Source organism: Myxocyprinus asiaticus, chromosome 11, assembly GCF_019703515.2.
Source record: "Myxocyprinus asiaticus isolate MX2 ecotype Aquarium Trade chromosome 11, UBuf_Myxa_2, whole genome shotgun sequence".
Classification (NCBI taxonomy): Eukaryota; Metazoa; Chordata; class Actinopteri; order Cypriniformes; family Catostomidae; genus Myxocyprinus; species Myxocyprinus asiaticus.
Window position 1 is genome coordinate 7,908,399 of NC_059354.1, and position 25,958 is coordinate 7,934,356.

General features: G+C 38.5%; 2 protein-coding genes across 2 annotated transcripts in view; both read right to left on the reverse strand.

Moving 5' to 3' along the window:
* Positions 1-5,708, reverse strand: part of LOC127448069 (activin receptor type-1C-like) — a 63,661-nt gene extending 57,953 nt beyond the window's left edge. The window contains exon 1 of the mRNA XM_051710351.1: positions 5,574-5,708. Coding sequence (XP_051566311.1) covers positions 5,574-5,637 — 64 coding nt within the window. The 5' untranslated portion in view covers positions 5,638-5,708. The remainder of the gene's footprint in view (positions 1-5,573) is intronic.
* A 13,877-nt stretch (positions 5,709-19,585) lies between these two features.
* LOC127448064 (activin receptor type-1-like) overlaps positions 19,586-25,958 on the reverse strand; it is a 41,169-nt gene continuing 34,796 nt past the window's right edge. The window contains exons 10-12 of the mRNA XM_051710340.1: positions 22,752-22,949; positions 21,969-22,099; positions 19,586-20,443 (exon numbers count right to left, since the gene is read on the reverse strand). Coding sequence (XP_051566300.1) covers positions 20,309-20,443; positions 21,969-22,099; positions 22,752-22,949 — 464 coding nt within the window. The 3' untranslated portion in view covers positions 19,586-20,308. The remainder of the gene's footprint in view (positions 20,444-21,968; positions 22,100-22,751; positions 22,950-25,958) is intronic.

The following is a 25,958-nucleotide window of genomic DNA, read 5'->3' on the forward strand; positions in this document are numbered from 1 at the left end:
AAAAGTGTCGAGCGAGTCAGTGGGCAGCCAACAGAATAACATAACCTCTCAGGCTGCATCAGTAAAATGCTCGATGTGTAGTCTGTATTGTTGACTGAGTGCAGGCAAAATTACCCACTTACACCATTGATTTAATGAAGGCCATAAATTGTCGTGGGCATGTAAAAGTCTTGCGACCATCCTTAGCAGGAAAAAGCAGTGCGAAGCTTACCTTCTGTTGGTGAAGCAATTTTTTACACTCTTTAAATCCGTCCCTCTTTGTTTGTGTCACACTAGCAAAGTACGGATAGACCATGCTGTTGTGGTCCTTCCAGCACAACTTGCCTTTATTCCTTGTCAGCCGACCGCAAGAATCTTGCCAGGATAGATCGGGGGTCTGTCACCTGCCCCGGGAAGCTGACCGAAAACTCTGTGGGCCTTGGTAGCAGGCGGGTTAGCCTGTAGCTCTCTTTCGGCAGACTCCAGAAACTCGACCCGTTTTTCAACATCATCCATTCTTATGATCAGGGTGGAAAGTTTTGCCTCCATAGATGTGATCGTTCAATGTATTTCTACGAGGCCCTCCAAGTTGGTCGAGATTTATGCGCTGCATAAATGTTTGAGATCTCCCGACCTACTTCATGAAGTAGCCATCCTTATCCTGCAAGTGCTTTTTAATGTCCCCACAGGCCGATCATTTCACATTTTACAACATCCTGCCCTCCCAGCACAGTTTAGCAAACAAAACTATTACAGTTCTCACCGGTTAGTATTGCTTAAAAGGATAATTGTAGCAAAGTTTAAGCAGAGCTTGCCTCTAAGTGACCAACCCTCGCATAGTGTCACATGACTCAACAAAGGTATTTCTTTAAGTCCAGGGGTTTTCAATCGGGGTCCACAAACCCCCGGGTGCAGTTCATTCTGAGCAGAAACACAATTTTTCATTTCGCTACAGCATTTTGTGGCCTCCTTTCCAAAATTAAGTCTGCAACCTGACCTGGGCCCGACAGGATCTGAAAAAACTGCTGGGCCAGGTTCAGGTCAGTTATTCAAGTACTTCGGGTTCAGGTTTGCAATTAATGAAAAAATAAACAGGCCTACCTAACTTGTTTCTCACAAGCGCTCTAACTAACAGACACATGTGAATGTGTTTTACCGTTTTTAACTGTTGCACATTGTCTTGCTGTTTCTTTACTGTCTCACACAGAACTAAAATACAGCCTATTGCAACAATACTTGCTTGGAGAAGAAATTATAAAGAGAGTGAGCAATTTGTGGGTCGGTTCGAGTTTAAAATCTGATGCTACTGTTCAGCCGTGTTGTGGTCGAGACCAGCTCATCCGAGTACGAGTCCAGGCTAAGACCAGAGAGGATCAAGTCCAAGTCAAGACGGAGACCAAATAGGGTTAAGTCAGAGTCATGACTGAGACAGGGGAGGGCAGAGTCCATGCCGAGACCAAAGAGGTTTGAGTCAGAGTCAAAACTGAGACCAGAAGAGGCTCAGTGTGAGACAAGACTCATATAAGGCCTAATGCAATCTTAATGAATGTGTGAAATGTAGGCTTAAAGGATCACAAAACACATTTTTTGAGAGCTTAACAATTATTCAGTATATGTCTTGCACACAAGGGAATAGAATGTCAACATTTTTGTTTTATTTCAAGTGGAAAAGGGTTAATTTCGGGCAATTTTCATCTTCCGGGTTTGAAATGAACATCAAGTCAACCTCACAGAATGTGACGTACAGCGTTTAGCTTTCCATTTGATTTCAGCGCCTCTACATTTCTGGTGTTCTCGATATTATTCATGAGAAAGGCGTGGACTTTACTCTTTGACAAGTGACCAACGCAGGTTTGTCAGTGTCGTTGCCATGCACATGAAATGCCTTTGTTAAAAACAGCCATTATTTTTGCAGTTCCACTATAGTGGCACAGACATTACACACTTTACCTTTAAACAAATGTAAATCTCTGTCTGTCGAACAATACTCTAGCACAATGAATCCAGGAAATGGCAAAGGATGTAAAGGCAGTAAGTTGAAAAACAAGGTCAGCGCTGGTTTATCATAGTGTTATAACATTTGTTAATGTTATCAATACCTGTTATTACAGTGTTACCATGAAAATCTAGCTGATGATTTGATAGGTGGATCTAAAATATTTCTTTAAAAACACATTAGGGTGTGTACAAAATGTGTGTGGTAAAATGGACATGTTAACAATGTGTTTAAAATAAGACAAATTGATTTCTGTGGTGGGGCAGCATTTTAAACTGCATCACATGGTTTTCTGTGGTATAAACGGCCACCTCCATACTGTCTTTGAAAATGAAAACTAATACTTTGTTTAATACTGGTAAAAGCTGGGAAACTCAAACACCTGTCCACCGCTATATCCATCACAGAAATGTACTGTATAGTTCAAACACAAGCACTATATCTGGCTGAAATTGCTTTCTCTCCAAAGAGCTCAGATGGACTCTAGAAAACAAGCTCATAAATTTTATGATGCTATCTGAAATATGCTGCCCTGACCAAGAGGGGAGTTTGAATTTTTTACATCCAGAAGAACATTCGTACATTTAATTTCTACATATTGTTAAGTATGTGACATTTTTAGTCCCTAAAATGTCAATGATAATATTCGTTTTTTTTTTTTGTTTGTTTGTTTGTTTGTTTGTTTTACATGGTGGTTGGTGGGTAGAATATGATACTTTAGTGTTTACTTTTAATAATTCTGATCACTGCATTCTTATTACAGTCTCTAAAACAACTAACTTTTCATTTGTTCTTGGTAAATCAGCACACTTTTACTGACCCAGTCTGCTTTTCTCCATTTCGTGTCTAAGTTCTCCTTTAACAATATGACACACTGCTACTGCTACACAGCTATAGTTATGGAGCAAATATCTCCATATGATATAGTGCAGTCTAAATACCATATCTGAAGTTAAAAAAGAAAACAATTGAGAAGCACTCTGAAAGACCACGGCTAAAAGGTTAGTTCAAATGTGTTCAACATATAAATCTGTCTTCTAAGTTTTATTCATTTTATGTGCAAATATTGAGTGCATTTACATATACCATCTTACACCAATTATGCTTAGTAAGCCGACATGTGGGATCATGTAAACACATTACAGTGTTTTTCTTTATTGAAGCTAGGTCATAAACGGTTTAAACAAAAAATTATCAACACAGGTAGATTTTTTTTTTCCCTTTACCCAAATTATGCTTTTTTGCAATTTCATGTAAACACCTTAACTGCTGTTCTTACCGGCTTATCCAATGTTCACATTGTTTATTCTTTTGACATCAAAAGTAGTGAATCATTGGATAATTTCTAAATTCTTGTAAACACGGTTTTCTTGTGTTATCGGATTTTTTGAATACGAGGATTTTTGGTCATTATCCACACATTAGTGTGCATGTGAAGACGCTCATTATCAGAGTTGGGTGTAACCTGATTACAAAGTAATTAATTACTGTAATCTAATTACTTTTAAAATTAAAAGTAGTGTAACAGTACATTTTTAGTATGTGTGGTGTCGTCATTGAACAAAGAAATGCATTAATAGGCATTATTTTCAATTCGTTTAGTGGAAAAACAAAAACTTTAGTGTGAAAAGTGTTTCAGAAAGCAACTTAAATGTAAATTAATAAGCAATGTTATTACTTTTTTGCTAAAGTAATCAGGAACATAATTGATTGCAGTTTTTACAGAAGTAATTAGTAATTTGAAGTGGATAACATTTTAAGTAGCTTACCCAACACTGCTCATTACATTGATAACAGATTTATCTATTGTTAAAGGTGACATTAAGTAAAGCTCTGCAATGATGCCACAGCCTTTGAACTGAACTCTTTGGACTCAGCAGCTACGATCACAAACAACCACTAAATTACAAACCCAATCAAGAGAGAAACCGCAGCCTGTAAGACTTGTATCAGCACAAGAAGCACAAATCCATGTGAGTGGAGGAATAACAGTGAAAAATGATCATCTGTATGACCGCAACAAGCTGAATTTACTGCTGACAGTCTTTGCGTGCTGTAAACCTTTAGACGTTAGTCTCTTATTCACGTTTTTCCATGTTCTTTCAAAACTCTAATAAGGTCTTGCTTTGAAAATAACATTTAAAAATGCTAAATTATAGCTGAAAAAATTATAATAATTTTGTGATTTTTATTATAAAATAAAAATCATGTATAGCGTATGAAACTGCAAAAAAAGTAAACACTAAATAAATAACATGATTATATAAGGTAAAGTGTATGTTTTAGTTCTGTAAAAGGTCGCCTTTTTTCATGTTTTTTTTAATGATTTCTAAAAACCTTTTTGCCGTCAATAGTTTATGTAAATGTTAATAACATTGATTTATTCCTTAAAATTAATTCACAAATATTCCACCTAGTCTCAATAAATAAGAGCTCAAAAAGCACACAGAAATCTGATATATGGCCATAAAATAAAGATATAGTTCATCATATATTTGAGCATACATATTCAAATTCCATTAGTTTTTGGAAGAACATACAGTATGTTAAATATATGAAAACTGCCATTTTTAGAGTATTTAGAAATATATGTTCCATATATGAACAAGTACTTTTTTATTTCAATGAAAACCATATATAAACATATACCATATTTCCTATGTGTTTTAAATATATTAACATATATCATATTTACTTGTAAGGGGCTAGCATGACGTTATAAAAGAATAAGAAATGCTGTTATAAACAGTTTAGGAATGTAGCATGTTACACCACAGCATATGTCAACTATACACTTTATAAATACTATGAGCTGTAGTTGGGTATTTATTGTAACTGTAAATAAAGGTTATTATAATCTATGTATTTTGTGGAAAGCTCATCAAGGAAGATATATGATGGTTATGTACGGTCATCTTGTTGTTATTATGAATTCTTAATATCTTAATCTAGATTATCAAGACTGCTTATATCACCATATCTAAACACTCTTTGAATATTCACTAAACTCAGCATCTATCGTTAGATATAAGCTTGTAGCTAATGCACCGGGGGGGAATAAAGTGATATTTGGGTATTTAGTCATGAACACGTCTGAAAAGTGAGTTTTTCCCTCTTACACTCAAAAAATAATAAATAAACAAATTATATATATATATATATATATATATATATATATATATATATATATATATATATATATATATATAATATACACAACCTTTTTTTTTTTTTTAGGAGTGTAGAAACATGTTTACATGGCTAAATACCCAAATTTGTGCAGTGAAGTGAACAGACATTCACCTGTGAACACCTGTCTCTCCACACACTTTCATGATCTCCTATTATCTTTTGGCTTTAAACATATTATTACATAATGGTCATAGTCCATCTATAACAATTAGTTAACCATAATCACAGCAGAATGAGACGGTCATTAATTTAACATCTGTGTAAGTGCATTTCAGCACTATTAGAAGATTATGCATCATGTTATGATCACTATGAACTCAACTTTACTTACATAGGTTGCAGTGTGTTGCAAATACCCTTTCAGTTTGGACATGTACAAAGTGAGCTGGCAGTGCAGAAACTGTACCTGCAGTGAGATGCGCAAATGTGAAGAGTAAAAGCGTTGCTTCTGAACACCTGAGATGAGGCATGACCTCCGTCACTCTCCGCACACCATCACATCCACCTTTAAGAACAAAATCATCACAACTCTATTCTGCTGTATGTCCACAGCCACTCCAAGCATTGCTCCACTCTAAATAAACCCCACAGCTACTGAATACGCAGAGAGAGACTCACTCCGCCCCTTCATGGCTCAATGTAAGAGGATTACTGAGACAAAGAGGGAGAGAGAGAGAGAGACAGAGAGAGAGTGAACAAGAAAGACAGAAAGGGAGGGTGCACCAGTGAAGCCAAACAGCACGACCAGGAAACTCCATAAACCCTCATGCATAAAAAGTAAACACATCCAGGATTCTGTGATGCACAAATTTGTACACACAGAATTTAATATTTCTTTATCTTATATATTTTTCAAATATTTATTAGGAAGAACCTGCAGTGATCGGATTTTTGTAATGTTTATGGCTTTTGAACGATAACAGGGCAATAACAATAACAAAATGAAATCTAGACTTTTATGTGATGTCCTTGATTTCACTGTATAAAAAAGAAAGAAAAAAAATGTTTTGCATGAAGAATATGGAGCATTTTTAGGACCATTAAGATTTTGTTGCATTGTGGCATTACTTTCATGACAATAAGCACATGGATAAAAATAGTCCACTGCATATACAGTTGTGCTCAAAAGTTTGCATTCCCTTGGAGAATTGGTAATATATGTACCATTTTTAAAGAAAACATGAGTGAGCGGGCAAACACATTTCTTTTATTTCTTATGGGATTCATATTCAACTGTAGATTATAACAGAATGGCACAATCATAAAACAAAACATGGCAACAAAGAAAAAAATGAAATGACCACTGTTCAAAAGTCTGCATACCCTTAGTCCTTAATACTGTGTATTGCCCCCTTTAGCATCATTGACAGCATGCAGTCTTTTGTAATAGTTGTCTATGAGGCCCCAAATTCTTGCAGGTGGTATAGCTGCCCATTCATCTTGGCAAAATGCCTCCAGGTCATGCAAAGTTTTTGGCCGTCTTGCATGAACCACACGTTTGAGATCTCCCCAGAGTGGCTCGATGATATTAAGGTCAGGAGACTGTAATGGCCACTCCAGAACCTTCACCTTTTTCTGCTGTAACCACTGGAGGGTCAACTTGGCCTTGTGCTTAGGGTCATTGTCATGCTGGAAAGTCCAAGAGTGTCCCATGCACAGCTTTCATGCAGAAGAATGCAAATTGTCTGCCAGTATTTTCTGATAACATGCTGCATTCATCTTGCCATCAATTTTCACAAGATTCCCTGTGCCTTTAGAGCTCACACACCCCCAAAACATCAGTGAGCCACCACCATGCTTCACAGTGGGAATGGTATTCTTTTCACTATAGGCCTTGTTGACCCCTCTCCAAACAAAGCTCTATTTTGGTCTCGTCACTCCAAATTACAGTGTGCCAGAAGCTTTGTCAAGGTGTTGTCGGGCATATTGTAACCAGGCTTTTTTTGTAGCATTGGCACAGTAAAGGCTTCTTTCTGGCAACTCAACCATGCAGCTCATTTTTGTTCAAGTATCGTCGTATTGTGCTCCTTGAAACAACCACACCGTCTTTTTCCAGAGCAGCCTGTATTTCTCCTGAGGTTACCTGTGGGTTTTTCTTTGTATCCCGAACAGTTCTTCTGGCAGTTGTGGCTGAAATCTTTCTTGGTCTACCTGACCTTGGTTTGGTATCAAGAGATCCCCGAATTTTCCACTTCTTAATAAGTGATTGATCAGTACTGACTGGCATTTTCAAGGCTTTGGATATCTTTTTATATCCTTTTCCATCTTTATAAAGTTCCATTACCTTGTTACGCAGGTCTTAGAAGGACTCAAGATGGCACAGAGTATGGCTGCTGCGTTGAGAGCTCCGACACAACATGGTAGTGTTTTGTTTGTTTTGTTTACAATTCTTATGTTTTTTTGTCTTGGATGTTATCTGCCTTATTGTCTACGACAGACAAACACTTTTGGACATTGGTTCAGCAATTACACACCGTAAACCGGACTTCAAATTCCTCAATGCTGACCCGCTGTTTACAAACACACAAGCGGAGCCCTTTGTCTGTGCTGCCCAGCTGCGGAAACGCAGGAGGAAAAGGGGAAACAGAGCCGGCGTTCTCATCAGAGTAAGACGCCGCGCAAATCAACCCCCGCTACCCAGTATTCTACAGGCAAATGTTCAGTCTCTGGATAACAAACTCTGCGAGCTGAAAGCGCGGATCTCTTTCCAATGAGAGACAAGGGACTGCTGTATTATCTGCCTTATGGAAACTTGGATGTCTGCTGAGATTCCAGATTCAGCCATTGAACCTGCGGGGTTCTCTGTGTATCGAGCGGACAGAGCGAAAGACCTCTCAGGTAAAAGCAGAGGTGGTGGTGTATGTTTTATGATCAACAAATCATGGTGTGATCAGAGGAACGTACATTCTATCAAGTCTTTCTGCTCTCCTGATCTGGAATATCTCATGCTTCTGTGTTGACCATTCTGGCTACCGAGGGAATTCACAGTGGTCGTTATCACTGCTGTGTACATCCCGCCACAAGCCGACACAGACCGGGCACTCAAGGATCTGTATGGGATTATAAGCAAACAGGAAACCGCGCACCCTGAGGCCACGTTCATTGTGACCGGGGACTTTAATAAAGCCAGTTTCAAATCAGTCGCACCAAAATACCACCAACACATTAGTTTCAACACACGAGGGGACCGGGTTTGGATCATTGCTACTCTCCCTTCCGGGATGGCTACAAATCCCTCCCCCACCCACCATTTGGCAAATCGGACCACTCTTCCATTCTGTTTCTGCCTGCTAACAGGCAGAAACTGAAACAGGAAGCACCCACCCTCAGAACTATCCAGTGCTGGTCGGACCAATCAGATTCTACGCTACAAGATTGTTTTGATCACACGGACTGGGAGATGTTCCGCTCCGCCTCTGATGACGACATCGAGCTTTACGCTGATAGCATAATGTGTTTCATCAGAAAGTGCGTAGAGGACGTCGTTCCGACCAGAACAATACGGATCTATCCGAACCAGAAGCCATGGATTAATAGCGATGTTCGCGCGGCACTTAATGTGCGGACCTCCGCTTTTAATTCCGGGAACACGGAGGAGCATAAACAAGCCAGTTATCAGAACAGCAAAACTCCAGTACAAGGACAAGATTGAAGGACAGTTTAACACCACCAACTCTAGAAGCATGTGGCAGGGAATTAACATCATCACGGACTTTAAAGGGAATAAAAACTCCGCTGCCTCTCTCCTGGATGAGCTAAATACCTTTTATGCTCATTTTCAGGGAAATAACACTGCCCTCATGGAGAGAGCTCTCGCGGCCGAAGCTACAGAGGTTAGTTCACTCTCCATATCTGTAGCGGATGTAACCTGATCCTTCCGACGGGAGAATATCCGCAAAGCCGCGGGTCCAGACATTTTCAACCTTTCCCTCTCTTTGTCTGTAGTCCCCACATGCTTTAAAATGTCCACCATTGTGCCTGTTTCAAAGCAATCAAAAATCACTTGCTTAAATAACTGGCGTCCTGTTGCTCTATCCCCCATCATCAGCAAATGCTTTGAGAGACTAATCAGAGATTACATCTGCTCTGTGCTGCCTCTCTCTCTAGACCCATTGCAGTTTGCATACCGCAACAACCGCTCCACTGATGATGCCTTTCCATCTACAATACACACTGCTCTCTCCCACCTGGAAAAAAAGAACACTTATGTGAGAATGTTGTTTGTAGACTACAGCTCAGCATTCAACACCATAGTGCCCTCCAAGCTAGATGAGAAACTCCGGGCTCTGGGCTTAAACAGCTCGCTGTGCAGCTGGATCCTGGACTTCCTGTCAAGCAGACGCCAGGTGGTTAGAATGGGCAGTAACACTGGAGCCCCACAGGGCTGTGTTCTCAGCCCACTCCTGTATTCCCTGTACAAACATGACTGTGTGGCAACACATAACTCCAATGCCATCATTAAGTTTGCTGATGACACAACGGTGGTAGGTCTGATCACTGACAATGATGAAACAGCCTACAGAGAGGAGGTGCACACTCTGACACACTGGTGTCAGGAGCACAACCTCTCCCTCAATGTCAGTAAGACAAAGGAGCTTGAGGTGGACTTCAGAAGAAAAGACAGAGAACACAGTCCCATCACCATCAATGGAGCACCAGTGGAGAGAGTCAGCAGCTTCAAGTTCCTGGGTGTCCACATCACTGAGGAACTCACATGGTCCATCCACACTGAAGTCGTTGTCAAGAAGGCTCATCAGCGCCTCTTCTTCCTGAGACGGCTGAGGAAGTTTGGAATGAACCGCCACATCCTCACACGGTTCTACACCTGCACTGTAGAGAGCATCCTGACTGGCTGCATCTCTGCCTGGTACGGCAATAGCACAGCCCACAACCGCAAAGCACTGCAAAGGGTGGTGCGAACTGCCAGACACATCATCGGAGGTGAGCTTCCCTCCCTCCAGGACATATATACCAGGCGGTGTGTGAAAAAAGCTTGGAGGATCATCAGAGACTCCAGCCACCCGAGCCATGGGCTGTTCTCACTGCTACCATCAGGCAGGTGATATCGCAGCATCAGGACCTGCACCAGCCGACTTCATGATAGCTTCTTCCCCCAAGCAATCAGACTTTTGAACTCTTGATCTCCCACGATCAAAATACATCAGCACTGCACTTATTACTCTTATATCTCACACCGGACTGTCATAATTATATTATTATTATATTATATTCTCTCTTAACAACTTACTATCAACCGACAGCCTGAATGTCAGTACAGTACAATACAACCTACTGTACATTCTATATATACTATATATACTTTTTTTTAATTGAATAATGTGTATCTATATTGTGTGTATTGTGTACTGTACAGTGTATGTTATTATTTGTATACTGTGTTGTGTGTAATTATGTGTATATTAGACTTTAAATTGTGCTGTGTTAATCTGATGTTATTGTAAATTGGTATATGTCTCATCACTGTCACGACTGCTATGTTGATCGGAACTGCACCCAAGAATTTCACACACCATTGCACTTGTGTATATGGCTGTCTGACAATAAAAGTGATTTGATTTGATTTTATTTGATTTTTGACAGTTCTTTTCTGCTCCCCACGGCTCAGTATCTAGCTTGCTCAGTGCATCCACGTGAGAGCTAACAAACTCATTGACTATTTATACACAGACACTAATTGCAATTTAAAAAGCCACAGGTGTGGGAAATTAACCTTTAATTGCCATTTAAACCTGTGTGTGTCACCTTGTGTGTCTGTAACAAGGCCAAACATTCAAGGGTATGTAAACTTTTGATCAGGGCCATTTGGGTGATTTCTGTTATCATTATAATTTAAAAAGGAGCCAGAAAACTATGTGATAATAAATGGCTTCATATGATCACTATTCTTAAATAAAAGACAGGTTTTTTGCATGATCAGTTATATACTCAAAATCAATGCCAAAATTTCACAGTTTCTGCCAGGGTATGCAAACTTTTGAGCACAACTGTATATTACTTTAAATCATTATCGAGTGAATAAAACAGCTGCTTTTACTGATCTCGTGTGTATTTTACTTATAGAATGTGGCATGTAGTCATTGATAACACATTTTAATGTCACATTGGTTCATGTTTTACATGTAGTCTGTTGACAGGACAGCACATATTTAAATGCTCTTCTAAACGCCGGCCCCAGCAGTGTGGGCAGTGTCTGAATGTTGGTAAACAGTATACCTTTGCTCAGCTGTTTCAACCTTCTTTCTGGCAATAAGTGAAAACTTTTTTCTTCTGCCGTTTCTACTTCTGGCTTGGAGTCTATGGCAGCTCATAGAGCTGTATGGTAAAGAGCTCAACACTTACCAATGCAATTTAGATTCTCTTAAACCATCCAGCACGACCAACAGTCCAATTTGCACTAACATTTATCATTTTAACTTTTGAACCACAGGGACTAAAATTCGGAGCGTCTATTTGCACTAGGTGTAAGTAACACCTGTCATACAGTGCAGCTATTTGCACTCCAAAAGTCTGGTGGAAACACAGAAATGAAAGAGAAACTGCACACCTTAGTATTGCTGCAGTGGCGTGGGGTATTACGATGGTGTGACTGTGTTTCTTTCGTATGGACGACCGGGGTTCAATTCTACCTTTTGTCACACTTTTTCCAATCCTGTTTCCTGTCACCCCTATTAATATTTACTTAAATACTACCTATAATAATTAATAAAAATGAATATAAAGGTTGATTTCTTTGCAGTGATCTGATCACGGTGAAGGTCAAGAAGTTGAGAGAAAGGTTTGACCTGGATAAATTTAGTCATGTTTTTACTATAGTAATTTTGTGTTTTTTAATGGTAAGAAGCCATAGTTTTAATGCAGTTAACCATGATGTTACTACAGTAATATGGTTTTAATATAGTAACCATGTTTAATTTAGTGGTTATGATGATTTTACTAGAAAATACCATGGTGATACTAAGGTTATTGTAGTAAAACCATGTTTATTGTTTGTAAGGTAGGGTTAGGGTCAGGTTTAGAGGTAGCGGCTGGTGTAGGGTATCTGTGGGACTCCAAATAAACACAATAAACATGATTATATACAGGTGCATCTCAATAAATTAGAATGTCGTGGAAAAGTTCATTTATTTCGGTAATTCAACTCAAATTGTGAAACTCGTGTATTAAATAAATTCAGTGCACACAGACTGAAGTAGTTTAAGTCTTTGGTTCTTTTAATTGTGATGATTTTGGCTCACATTTAACAAAAACCCACCAATTCACTATCTCAGAAAATTAGAATACATCATAAGACCAATAAAAAAACATTTTTAGTGAATTGTTGGCCTTCTGGAAAGTATGTTCATTTACTGTATATGTACTCAATACTTGGTAGGGGCTCATTTTGCTTTAATTACTGCCTCAATTCGGCGTGGCATGGAGGTGATCAGTTTGTGGCACTGCTGAGGTGGTATGGAAGCCCAGGTTTCTTTGACAGTGGCCTTCAGCTCATCTGCATTTTTTGGTCTCTTGTTTCTCATTTTCCTCTTGACAATACCCCATAGATTCTCTATGGGGTTCAGGTCTGGTGAGTTTGCTGGCCAGTCAAGCACACCAACACCATGGTCATTTAACCAACTTTTGGTGCTTTTGGCAGTGTGGGCAGGTGCCAAATCCTGCTGGAAAATGAAATCAGCATCTTTAAAAAGCTGGTCAGCAGAAGGAAGCATGAAGTGCTCCAAAATGTCTTGGTAAACGGGTGCAGTGACTTTGGTTTTCAAAAAACACAATGGACCAACACCAGCAGATGACATTGCACCCCAAATCATCACAGACTGTGGAAACTTAACACTGGACTTCAAGCAACTTGGGCTATGATCTTCTCCACCCTTCCTCCAGACTCTAGGACCTTGGTTTCCAAATGAAATACAAAACTTGCTCTCATCTGAAAAGAGGACTTTGGACCACTGGGCAACAGTCCAGTTCTTCTTCTCCTTAGCCCAGGTAAGACGCCTCTGACGTTGTCTGTGGTTCAGGAGTGGCTTAACAAGAGGAATACGACAACTGTAGCCAAATTCCTTGACACGTCTGTGTGTGGTGGCTCTTGATGCCTTGACCCCAGCCTCAGTCCATTCCTTGTGAAGTTCACCCAAATTCTTGAATCGATTTTGCTGGACAATCATAAGGCTGCGGTTCTCTCGGTTGGTTGTGCATCTTTTTCTTTCACACTTTTTCCTTCCACTCAACTCTGTTAACATGCTTGGATATAGCACTCTGTGAACAGCCAGCTTCTTTGGCAATGAATGTTTGTGGCTTACCCTCCTTGTGAAGGGTGTCAATGATTGTCTTCTGGACAACTGTCAGATCAGCAGTCTTCCCCATGATTGTGTAGCCTAGTGAACCAAACTAAGAGACCATTTTGAAGGCTCAGGAAACCTTTGCAGGTGTTTTGAGTTGATTAGCTGACTGGCATGTCACCATATTCTAAGTTTTTGAGATAGTGAATTGGTGGGTTTTTGTTAAATGTGCGCCAAAATCACAATTAAAAGAACCAAAGACTTAAACTACTTCAGTCTGTGTGCATTGAATTTATTTAATACACGAGTTTCACAATTTGAGTTGAATTACTGAAATAAATGAACTTTTCCACAACATTCTAATTTATTGAGATGCACCTGTATATATATATATATATATATATATATATATAAAGTATACATCCTATAGATTTTATGTAAAATCTAGAATTGATGTAAACTTGCAGCAAATTCACCACTCACTATTTTCACATGCAAATGAGCTTTGCAGCAAACCCTTCATTGTTGCCAAAGGTTTGCTGCAGGTTCACCACAACCCGTGATGGGCTGCAAACTTCTGACAAACATTTGTGGTGAACGGACTCAAATCTTATGTCACAGAAGGACTAGACATGATTTTCAAGTCTTTTTAAGGGAATGGATATGCAATCCAAACTTCATACGTGCAACTCTGCCCTTTCGAAGTAAAGTGTCCTATCATAATTATATATTTCTACAGGTTGACTTGGCACGTCATTTGAATCTACTTATTTTGTGCTCCATATTCTAAGCAGTTCGATTTACAGTTTGGCAGGATATCTGACATTTACAGGCACAAATTAATTCATGACATTATTTATAAGGGCTCACAGAGTGCATTCAGCTTACACAATACTAGGATACTCTGCACATTTAGAGTTCATTGTGAAACAGCTCCAAGGACAGACAAATGTTACTAAAAGAACCAGCACAGAATTCAATTCTCCAATTATCCATTAGTATGCGTACAAGAGCTGTGTCTCTGTTGAACCATATAGCAATGCTCTCAATGTGTTGATACGGGTACCTGTCCAGTGGTGACCTGAATGTTAAATATCATACAGAACTATTGAACTTTCCACAAATATGGTACACTTTGGTGTAACTCGAGGAAGAATTCCTGAGCCCACAGTGAGGATGTGCATTTCGTTTGCATTAAATGCTTAAAACCTGAAAAAAGAAAGAAAAAAAATTTCAAATGTGTTCTCTTATCATGTATGTAATTTATATTGCTATGCATTTAATCTTACGTCAGTTCTCTTGTATCTCTATAATATATATTGCGGCATCTTTGCCTTTGTATCACCATTTTTTAATAAACAACTTTACAGATCTTAAGGGCTTTTCTTTGCCAAATATTGATAATATGAATACTATTGCTGTTCACTCTGTATATACTGTATGTCTTTGTATCAAAGTGCCTTTATATACCAAAAACGTGGTGGTGTCTCTGCAAAATGATTTAATCATTATTGCTGTGCTATCATTTACAGTCATTAACAGCTGTGCTGTCATTATGTTTTGAAGTATCTAATAATGGGTCAGACTGAAGTTGGGTTTTGTTGGTTATGAAGGGGTGGATTTACCCATGTCTCTTCAGCCTATTGATGAGTTGAATACATTTACTAGCAATTGTTATAATTAAAAGGTAATCAAAGTGTTTTTAGTCGTGTGCATTTATTCCGGTTATGTTATAATTATGAATGTTACATATAATTTGTGTATTTGACCTCTGAGGTGTGACTGAGGGTCTGACCCATGTCAGGAATGCAGTTAACAGTGCTTTCCCATTCAGCCCAGCTCCCAGAGGACAGGTATACATGAGTTGTAACTATTTCATTGATCACGTGTTCAGTTTAAGTAAGAGTTTTATTTTAAGTTTTCGGTCATTAATTCCTGACACAAATACATTCTAAGCATTCATCACTAAAAGTATATTTTTGCCTAACTTAGCATTGTTGCGTTTTGACGATTGAACATAATGTTCAATCGTCATGTTTGTTCCAATCTGGATAAGGCCTGTGTCCCAGTGAGTGAGTCCCAACCTTGAGAGGAGTGTTGTGTTCTGTCCAGTGATGTCATTGCAGGGATTGTTTGTAGTTTTGAGAATCATGTGACTAATTCAGAGGAACTAGAAGCCAATGTTTCTAAAGAGAAGACTCACCTCTGTCCCATTTCTTCTTACCAACTTAGTGTCTTAAAAATATAATCTTTGAATGATCGCATTCACGTAGTTAAATAGAACGTCATGTAAGATTTCTAAATTTGTCTGTTCTGTTCACCTATCAGATCTCTGTACTTTATTTGCATATGCCTTTAATAACTGTTGTTTCTGTAATCTAAGTTAGTTCGAGGTTAGATACTCAACTCATTTTCTCTTTCTTTCTGCCTTTGGAAATGTGGAGAACTTTGTCTTCAGTAAACTCTCTCCGTTGATTGAAATTCTGACTATGTCTCCTCATAGTTCATACTGGTCTTTTTACTGGGTCTAACTTTTATTTCCTTACAGTTGGGATTTGTGTTTTATAGTGTGCATTATACAGTATAAACTCTTGGAGCGTTTAGAAATCATCACATTTAATTCACCACCTATTGTAATGTTGTAAATGTGCTAAAGTGTGAAAGGGACATTCATCGGTGATTAGTTTCGCATTACCACGTCGCCTTTGGTGTGCAAATAACGTCATCCTTTTCCAAAGTTTTTGGTTAAAGAAACCATTTTTGAAAGTCTAATGCTGCATCCAAATATCTACTTCCCTACTATATAGTATGCCAAAAATAGTATGCCAATGGAGTACTATATCTGAATCCTCAGTGTTCATAAAACAGTAAGTGAGAAATGCCTGGATGACCTTCTATTTCTGGCGAGATTCTGAAGTGCAGATCGACTGGACACTTTACGATTCCAAAATCCCTTGGGAGCTGAGGCACCATCACATTCAAAACACTGGATTTAAAAGAGCGGCAGTGAACCGCGATTGGGGCGGCTCTTTTCAACTGTAAGTTATATATGGAGTATATTAAGAAACTTGTTTCTTGGTCTTTAATGGTGCTTGTTTAACAAAACCAGAGTAGATTATTTTCACGGTTGTTGATTTTCCTGATATATTGAGGTCATGGGTCAACACCCACGTCCCCGGTTGAAGTATTTCCGGAATCTATTTAGACTACTTACATGCATACCTAAAAGAATGTTCTGTTTTACAGACCGAGAAGTGTGTCCTTCATCAAATACTGTACATACGGTGACAATACATGATTTTGGGTGCAGGGTCAGTTTTCAATGCCATTCTGGTGTGGATGAGAGCCGTAAAAGAAGCAAAATGAATACATTTTCAAACAAAACATATTAGTGTGGACAAGGCCATAGTGTTTACAGTATTTGTCAAATTTAACTATTGAACCTTATTACCGGTTCTATTGGGTAATATTGCAATGATCAGCATTTATATTGCTCAAATATTTTTTCTTTAATTCATGGGATATATATGTTTAAATGAAAATTCTTGGCTCAATATAAGTTAAACTCAGTCGACAGCATTTGTGGCACAATGTTGATTACCACAAAAAATATTTTTGACTCGTCCCTTTTTTCTTAAAAAAAAAAAAAGTATAAATCGAGCTTACAGTGAGACACTTACAATGGAAGTGAATGAAGCCAATCTGTAAACATTAAATATCACAGTTTCAAAAGTATAGCCACAAGATGTAAAAATTTTACGTGTTAACATTTTTGTGTGATATCATCTACTAACCTTTTCTGTGTAAAGGTATATCCAATTTTACAACTTTGCTTTGGCAACTTAACGCCATAAACCCTAAAACCCTTAAACGACAGTAAAAAATTATGATATACAGCTCAAATAACTCAAACATTCTGTAACCTGAGCAATTCTCACTGTGACCTAAATTTTATTTTTTTGAGGAAAAAGAGGGACGAGTCTAAATTATTTTTGCGGTAATCAACATTATGCCACAGATGCTGCCGATTGGTCATAAAGTGTATTTAACTCTAAAAATTCCTTTAAATAACTACAAATCACCAAACTAGCTAGCTACTGAGCGGCGGTTTAATTGAGGCAAAATATGCATTCTTGTTAAACATTTTGGTATAGCCTATTTTTATTTTATTTATTTAATGTTGATGTTGAATGTTTATTGCTAGTCACACAAATCAGGGTTTAATAATTATAATTAATTAATAATTTTCTTTATTTATTACACATTATACATTTGCACATATACAGTGAAATTCTTCTTTTCCACATATCCCAGCTAAGCTGGGGTCAGAGTGCAGGGTCAGCAATGATATGGCACCCCTGGAGCAGATAGGGTCAAGGGCCGTGCTTAAGGGCCCAACAGTGGCATCTTGGTGGTGCTGGGGCTTGAACCCCTGACCTTCTGATCAATAACCCAGAGCCTTAACCACTGAGCCACCACCAATGTTTAAACTGTACTCAGACATGTTCCATATTGCAAACCTCATAAAATGCTAAATACAAAAGATCATATACACATGTGTGTGTTAAAGTGTAATATAGTGAGACTTTTATTATGTTTAGGCTATTCTTATTTCTTGGTTTGCTTGCATCAAGTTAAATACAAAGAAAATAATCAAATGACATAAAATACCTTTTAGGATTTCACTGGATTATCAAAAGATTAGAATTACCAAATGGTTCTTTAATATATATACTGTTCCATTTTGTAAACAGGGTTGCAAAAATTGAAAGCCACATATAAAATGATAAATAAAACAGTTCATATAATATTAAGTATGACCTCCTGATTGACAGTCAATTTGTTTCTGTTGTCGTTTCTTTGTTTTTGAACCTTATTCGAGGACAGTACCTCACGAGGCTGATAAAATTCTGCAGTATTCAGGTGGTTTGAGTTAAATATGATGTGTTTGGCCACATTCTGACATGTTAAATAATTCTAATGGATGATAGGAAGTATTTTAATGTGACGAGGAGGAGGGCGTCAATGTGACCCCAATTGGGCTGATCAGCCGAGGAGAGGGATAAGTGCAGAGGGATGCGACAGTTCGGGAGAGAGTGAGCCACATGCAGCGGCCATGTGTGCATTTGTGTTGTGTGTCTTTTTGTTACATTAAATATTATTTTGACCGTTCAGGCTTTTCCTGCCTCCTCCTTGCCCATTTGAACAGTGTTACATTGGTGCCGAAGCCCGGGATGGAGGAGGGATGCACTGTCGTGGAGCCATCCACCCAAAGGAGCAGCCGCGACATCCGCCGGGGGACGGAGGAGTCACTGCCGGCCGCCTGGACGCAGAGGAATGGCCACCATCCGCGAGGGGATGAGGGGCTCGCTGCCGGCCGCCTGGAATGGTGAAGCCACAGCCGCTACCGGCCCCCAAAACGCAGAGGGGCGTTCCATCCGCCAGGGGTCAGAGGACTTGCTCTGGTCTGCCCGGGAAGGAGCGGCTGTCGTCCGCCAGAGGGTGGAGGAGTGATCGAGGACCAGGCGATGGCATGCCTGTGAACCTATGTGAGCAAGTTTTTTTCTCTCTCTCCTCTCTCTCTCTCACTGTCGCTCCGCCTTGCCCTTTCCCTCTCCTTTTTTTTTTTTTGTTTTTCCCTCCCCGTCCCCCTCCCTAGCTCTAGAGAGGTGAGGAAAAGCCTTCCGGCAGGCGGGGCCAAAAGGGCAGCTCCCCCTCCTGGGGGGGGGGGGGGTACGTCATGCCGGGGGTTCCCCGGACTGAGGCAAAGGACGGAGAAGTGTGATGAGGAGGGCGGGGCCAGCCGTGACTATGCACGCCCGGACCCCAATGGGGCTAATCAGCCGAGAAGAGGGATAAGTGCAGCGGGATGCGGCAGTTCAAGAGAGAGCCACACACAGCTGCCATGTGTGCGTTTGTGTTGTGTGTCTTTTTGTTTCATTAAATATTATTTTGACTGTTCAGCCGGTTCCCACCTCCTCCTTTCCCATTTTTAACCTTGTTACATTCAATAATCCCCAACACAGTATTTTTGAGAAGAGAGAGAGAGAGAGAGAGAGAGAGAGAGTGTTTTGGGGGTAATACACCTTTGATAATTCAGCATACATTACAGATATCAATTGAATTCAGGATCTTGTAGTTTTATTTAAGTTGCATTTTCCTCTTTTAGTGTCTGTATTCAACAAAGAATATGAAACAAACAAAAAACAAATACATAATGCTAAATGCTGAATGATATACAAAACTGAGACTGAATACATTAAACATGAGACGCCTGGAGAGTGTTACTGAGATACATAACTACAACTCTAAATGGCAGATTGAATAGTGCGTATTTGTAATGAGTAACATATTTACTGTAAATGCATCAGTAAATGAATCTTTTCTGTTGTTTGCAGTTAGATATGGTGCATCTGCATTATAAAATAGATTGGCTCCATTTGCAAATTGTTTAGTTATCTGTAACAGTGCAAATATGGAATGCAAAATATTGCTAAATGAAACTGATATTTTGCAGACAGCACTAGAGTGAAGCCATTTTAAAAGAAAACTGTAAATGTCTAGTATATTCTGTAACTGTCTTTAAGCTATGGAACATAATGTGTGAAAGATCCTATGTCTTTAAAGAGAGAACTCCCACACTGACAAAAGACTGTCTGTAGTCTTTTAAATGCCCACTACACCATCTTTGGATGCCAAAATGTGTCCCACTGCAAGTTCAAAATAAATATGATGTGCCTCTATAAGAGCAATAAGCTCAGACGGTGTCTTTTCTCTGGCGTCTTCTCCAGACGAGACGTCCGCTGGGCGTGATAAAGGCCTTCGAGATCTTCCGTATGGAAGCAGTTCAAATGTCTGCTTTTATTTTGTCCAGAGAGTTATCAATTTTCGTCAGAGTCTTTTTGATGCGTAACGCTGTGAGTCGAGCTGATGGATTCTGGTACCAGCATTCCTTCATCAGTTTAGAGATTGATGTTAAAGTCTGAAAGATAAAAAGAAAAGAAAAAGAGACTGAGTCAAGTGAACCGAGGATGATAGAACATTAAATCTATGAATCAAATCAATGCAGGAAGGGAACCTCAATCAGAATGTGCCAGTGTGCATTAAGACTGGGTGGTATGATGGTTTATACAGTGCAACGGCACAAATTAGTTAATAATGGGTAGATATGTTTATGTATTGTTTATGCCGTGGTATATACTGTATATTTGTTCGACTATCAGTGGGCAGGACTGCTTTACGTTATTTTTATGTGAGAGTGATGAAGAAACATGGAGAACTGCGAAAATACAGTGCAGGATGTGTTCCAAACTAGTCAAGACGAGGAAGAACTTGTTATCAAGGGTGTTGTTAGGCACAATGTGGGGTGGAATTTAGTCGTTTACAGTTGCCAAGCAACGTTGCAACTTGCCGCATTAATATTTAACTGATGTGTGTGGCTAAACAGCTTCAAATGTGACTTATCCAATCAGACTTTAAAGTCAGAACCGCTGTTTTGAGTTTTGTGTGTTAAAGTCTAATGTAGTGCAAGACTTATCTTTCATTTGTTATGAATAATCTTATCGTTTGGTCTGTGGGAGTCAAGTTCCTAATTTTGCATTCCCTCGGAATAGTTTGCTTTCCCTCGCAATACGTTTCGAGTTCCCTCACAATAGTTTGAATTCCCTCGCAAAAGCTTGGGTTCCCTCGCAATAGTTTCATGTAGCACTCGCAATGGTTTGCATTCCCTTGCAATAAGTTTTGCATTCCCTTGCAATAGTTTGCTTTCCCTCACATTAAGTTTTGAATTCCTTCACAATTATTTTGGGTTCCCTTACAAATGCTTTATCCATCCCTTAAGAAAAAATTAACCACGGTGTTACTATAGTAAAACTAACCATGTTTTTTTAGCAGAATGATTTTTATTACCATAGGTTTGTTTTTCCAGTATATTCTTAGTTTTTACTAAAAATACCACGTTTAAAATATGGTAGTAAAAACATGGTATATTTTCATAAAGAATGCATAAAGGTAATGCTAGGGAACCCAAAATAATTGCAAGGGAATGCAAAACTTATTGTGAGGTAACAAAACTTGCCACGAGGGAATGCAAACTACTGGGAGGAAATGCAAAACTTTTTGTGAGAGAACGCAAAACATTGCGAAGGAACTAAAAACTACTTCAGAAAATAAAAGTCCTGTCCTCTCAGGGGCTCAGCAAATTCCAAATAAAAAATAAAAAATAATCAAATGATAAAATCCCTTTAAAGTTTCACTGGATTATCGAAACATCTGCATTAAAGCCTGGTTATTTAATATATAGAGGTTTTTTGTGTGTTAAATGTGTAGCAAAAGTAAGTATATTATCATACGTATTGTTACTGTGATTGTCATATTACCCACCTCCAATATGCATCAAATATTTTGAATGAACTGTTTACACACAGCACATGATTCAGTTATTACATGACTGATAAACTGATTAATTTTGGAAAGGTGTGTGGTCAGGTATCTGAGCAAGTACTTACAGGATCAGAGAACCATCTGTTTGGGATGTTGGGTCTCTGTTGGTCTGTGCACACCACCTTCTTCATGTCCTCAAAGCTGGGGTCACTCGGCACCACATCATGGAACGGAGGCTTGTAATCTTCTACAATACCTGCACAGTCAGTCAAGACCAAAAACACCTTTAGAAACTGCCTCACACATAATTATGAGACATTATTATTAGAATGTGTATCGCATCACACAAATAATCACTGTAATGTGCAAAAAGTGTGTCTGTCAGTGGAAAATTGAGCTTCATGAAGACTGCAGCAGTGCCTCTATATATAGAGTACTAAAGCCATTGAGGCCCGCGGGGAGCAATTGGGATCCATTTCAGATGAGACACATTACACATTACTGTACTAACCTTTTCAATGTGACACATGATACATACACAATCAACCTAAAACATGCACACATATATACAAACTTGTATATAAAAAATGAGTATAAAAATAAAAATTATAGGCCTATATATAGCCTAAACATAGACTTTAAAATATAGTCCTATATCACTTTTCTTCAATATTACAGTAACGAGAATGAGATTTTTTTTGCATTACAGTAATGAGAATAGGGGAAAATGTGCTTAAGTGTTAAAACTTCCCATAAATTGAAAAATACAGCAATATTTATGTAGTGATTATACATTAAAAGCAAGTTAATTAAGTTATCAGCTACTGTTATATTAAGACAGGACAAACTAGTTCTCTTGATTCAACTGCGGTGTGAATACGAATCAGTTGCAAAGACGCTGAACGCACCATTGCTAACAGTTCTTCTAGCGATCTCCCACAGCACAAGTCCAAAGGCCCAGATGTCCACTCGTTTATAAGATTCAAAGCAGTCTGTCTGAATGGAGTCATCCAGAACCTCCGGAGCCATGTAACGCTTCGTCCCAACTTTAGGGTTATTGCCTACATCCAGCTCATTTGTGTCCTGAAAATGCATCACGGCCAGACCTGCAGAAGACAAATATGGGAGCACATATATCAGTGTCTCCGTACATGATTAGTACAACAATTTCAGTTCATTTTAGATGAACTGCACATGTCTTTGCATTATAGACCATTGCATTTGTACTAATGTGTAATAAATAAACAATTTCATTAAATTGTTCTTCTTTGTGTGCCTTCTCAAAGACACTTTTACAGTGAATAAATTCCAGTCACTTCCTTTGGCAAAGGCAATAAATTAAAGTGTTAGTACAACTGTAGACACAGCAACAAACCATGATTGCGAGTCAAAGGCAAGTGGTATTTATAACTAAAGGGGAGTCACATTCTCATTGTAGAGAGCATTTGATTGGACAAAATTTGTTTAAGACTCTGTGAACAAAATCAATGATATTTGGTCAATTTTCAAAGAAGAGAAATTTTAAATGTGTATATCTGCTATATTTTGTCAACTTTTAGGAGCACTCTAGCATATAGATGAACTCAATTCAAACAGACATGGACTAAACCCCACAAAACTCCATCATTCAATGAAGTCTTTAAGCTGAAATAGTCACTAAGATTGCATTATGCAGAATGCTCATTACTTCTTTCTGAAATACTGTATAGCGCCCTCAAGTGAGGAAACGATAAAAAGTCAACAACTAGTCTCCCAAATCTTTAAAAACACATTTGTGAGCATATCTGAAAAAAAAAAGAAAAAAAAAGTACATTTTAAAAACAGCTGTAATTGCATCAGAATTGTAGTTTCATCCGGACAACATGTTTTCAAATTCTGTGACCATGAAGAACATGTTCATTTTCTTAATGTTCTGCATTTTGTTGCAAGTGCTCTACAAAAACATACCTGTCTAGTTTCTCTTCCTGTGCCCAGCGGAGTTTGTAGATATGCGTTAGGCTTAAATAAGCCTAATGGGTTTTTAGTTAAGGTTTTAAGGGGAAAAAAATCATAGTCTCTCCTAAAAAGAGCCTGATGTTGCAGAAATTGCTTCAGTAGCTTTAGAGTAAATTTAATAAAGACACATAAATTAAAGTGTCTGTCCTCATGAGCAAACAACCTGCTTTTATTTCCTGCTTATTTGTGTGGAGAGCAACATGTTCAACAGGTAAATATGGTGGGAACAAACAAGTGATTTTCACTACTGGAAAATGGACATTGAGTGAGTGATAGCTGGAATTAATTGTCTAAAAAAAGATCACCAAACCTGCATCCGAAGTGTGTACTGTTTTTGATGAAGGACACACTTCTCAGTCGGTAAAACAGTACGTTATTTAGGTATGCAGGTATACTTCATTGGCATATAATTTTTGGCATACTATATAGTAGGGAAGTATAGATCTTCTGACTCAACACAAATGTTAAGTGTGTTAAAAGCTCATAAATCGGTCCTATCTGATTTATTGCCATGAATATAGCTTTCATTTATTCAGTCAACAATTCAACACATGCCACTTGGCCTTGCTGAATTCTTGATTCTGATTAGTTGATTTAAGTTCCGAGGTTTTGGATTATTTGTTGTAATAACTGAACGGCTATGAAGTTGTTCCAGATCTGTTGACCCCATTACAGTTGCATATCATCCTGCCGCATTATTTCCAATTTTTTATTTTTGTAACCAAGTTTTAATAACACTTTATTTGAAGACTTTATACAGTATATAATGCATTCTAAAAGTATTCCTGATTCATTATAAGGCATTCATCTGCCTTGTAAATCAGTTTTTGACAAATAAGGTTGTCTGAGGTGATAAAAATCTTGGGGTCCCACTTTATATTAGGTGTCCTTAACTACCATTTAATTAAGCATTTGATACAATGTACTTATTATGCATATACATGTTGTTGCATTATACTTACACTGGCGGCCAAAAGTTTGGAATAATGTACAGATTTTGCTGTTTCAGAAGAAAATTTGTACTTTAATTCTCCAAAGTGTCATTCAACTGATCACAAAGTATAGTCAGAACATTACTAATGTAAAAAAACAGCACCATCACTATTTGAAAAAAAGTCATTTTTGATCAAATCTAGACAGGCCCCATTTCCAGCAGCCATCACTCCAACACCTTATCCTTGAGTAATCATGCTAAATTGCTAATTTGGTTCTAGAAAATCACTTGCCATTATATCAAACACTGCTGAAAGCTATTTGGCTTGATAAATGAAGCTTAACATTGTCTTTGTGTTTGTTTTTGAGTTACCACAGTATGCAATAGACTGGCATGTCTTAAGGTCAATATTAGGTCAAAAATGGCAAAAAAGAAACAGCTTTCTCTAGAAACTCATCAGTCAATCATTGTTTTGAGGAATGAAGGCTATACAATGCTTGAAATTGCCAAAAAACTGAAGATATCATACAAAGGTGTACACTACAGTCTTTAATGACAAAGGACAACTGGCTCTAACAAGGACAGAAAGAGATGTGGAATGCCAGATGTACAACTAAACAAGAGGATAAGTACATCAGAGTCTCTAGTTTGAGAAATAGACACCTCACATGTCCTCAGCTGACAGCTTCATTGAATTCTACTCGCTCAACACCAGTTTCATGTACAACAGTAAAGAGAAGACTCAGGGGTGCAGGCCTTATGGGAAGAATTGCAACGATAAAGCCACTTTTGAAACAGAAAATCAAAAAGAAAAGGTTAGAGTGGGCAAAGAAACACAGACATTGGACAACAGATAATTGGAAAAGAGTGTTACGGATCTTAACCCCATTGAGTTTTTGTGGGATCAGCTAGACTGTAAGGTGCGTGAGAAGTGCCCGACAAGACAGCCACATATAGCAAGTGCTACAGGAAGTGTGGGGTGAAATGTCACCTGAGTATCTGGACAAACTGATAGTTAGAATGTCAAGGATCTTCAAAGCTGTCATTGCTGCACATGGAGGATTTTTTTATGAGAACTCTTTGAAGTAGTTTAAGAAGTTCTGAACATTTTTTTCATATTGTAATAGTAATTTTTCACGTTATTAATGTCCTGACTATACATTGTGATCAGGTGAATGCCACTTTG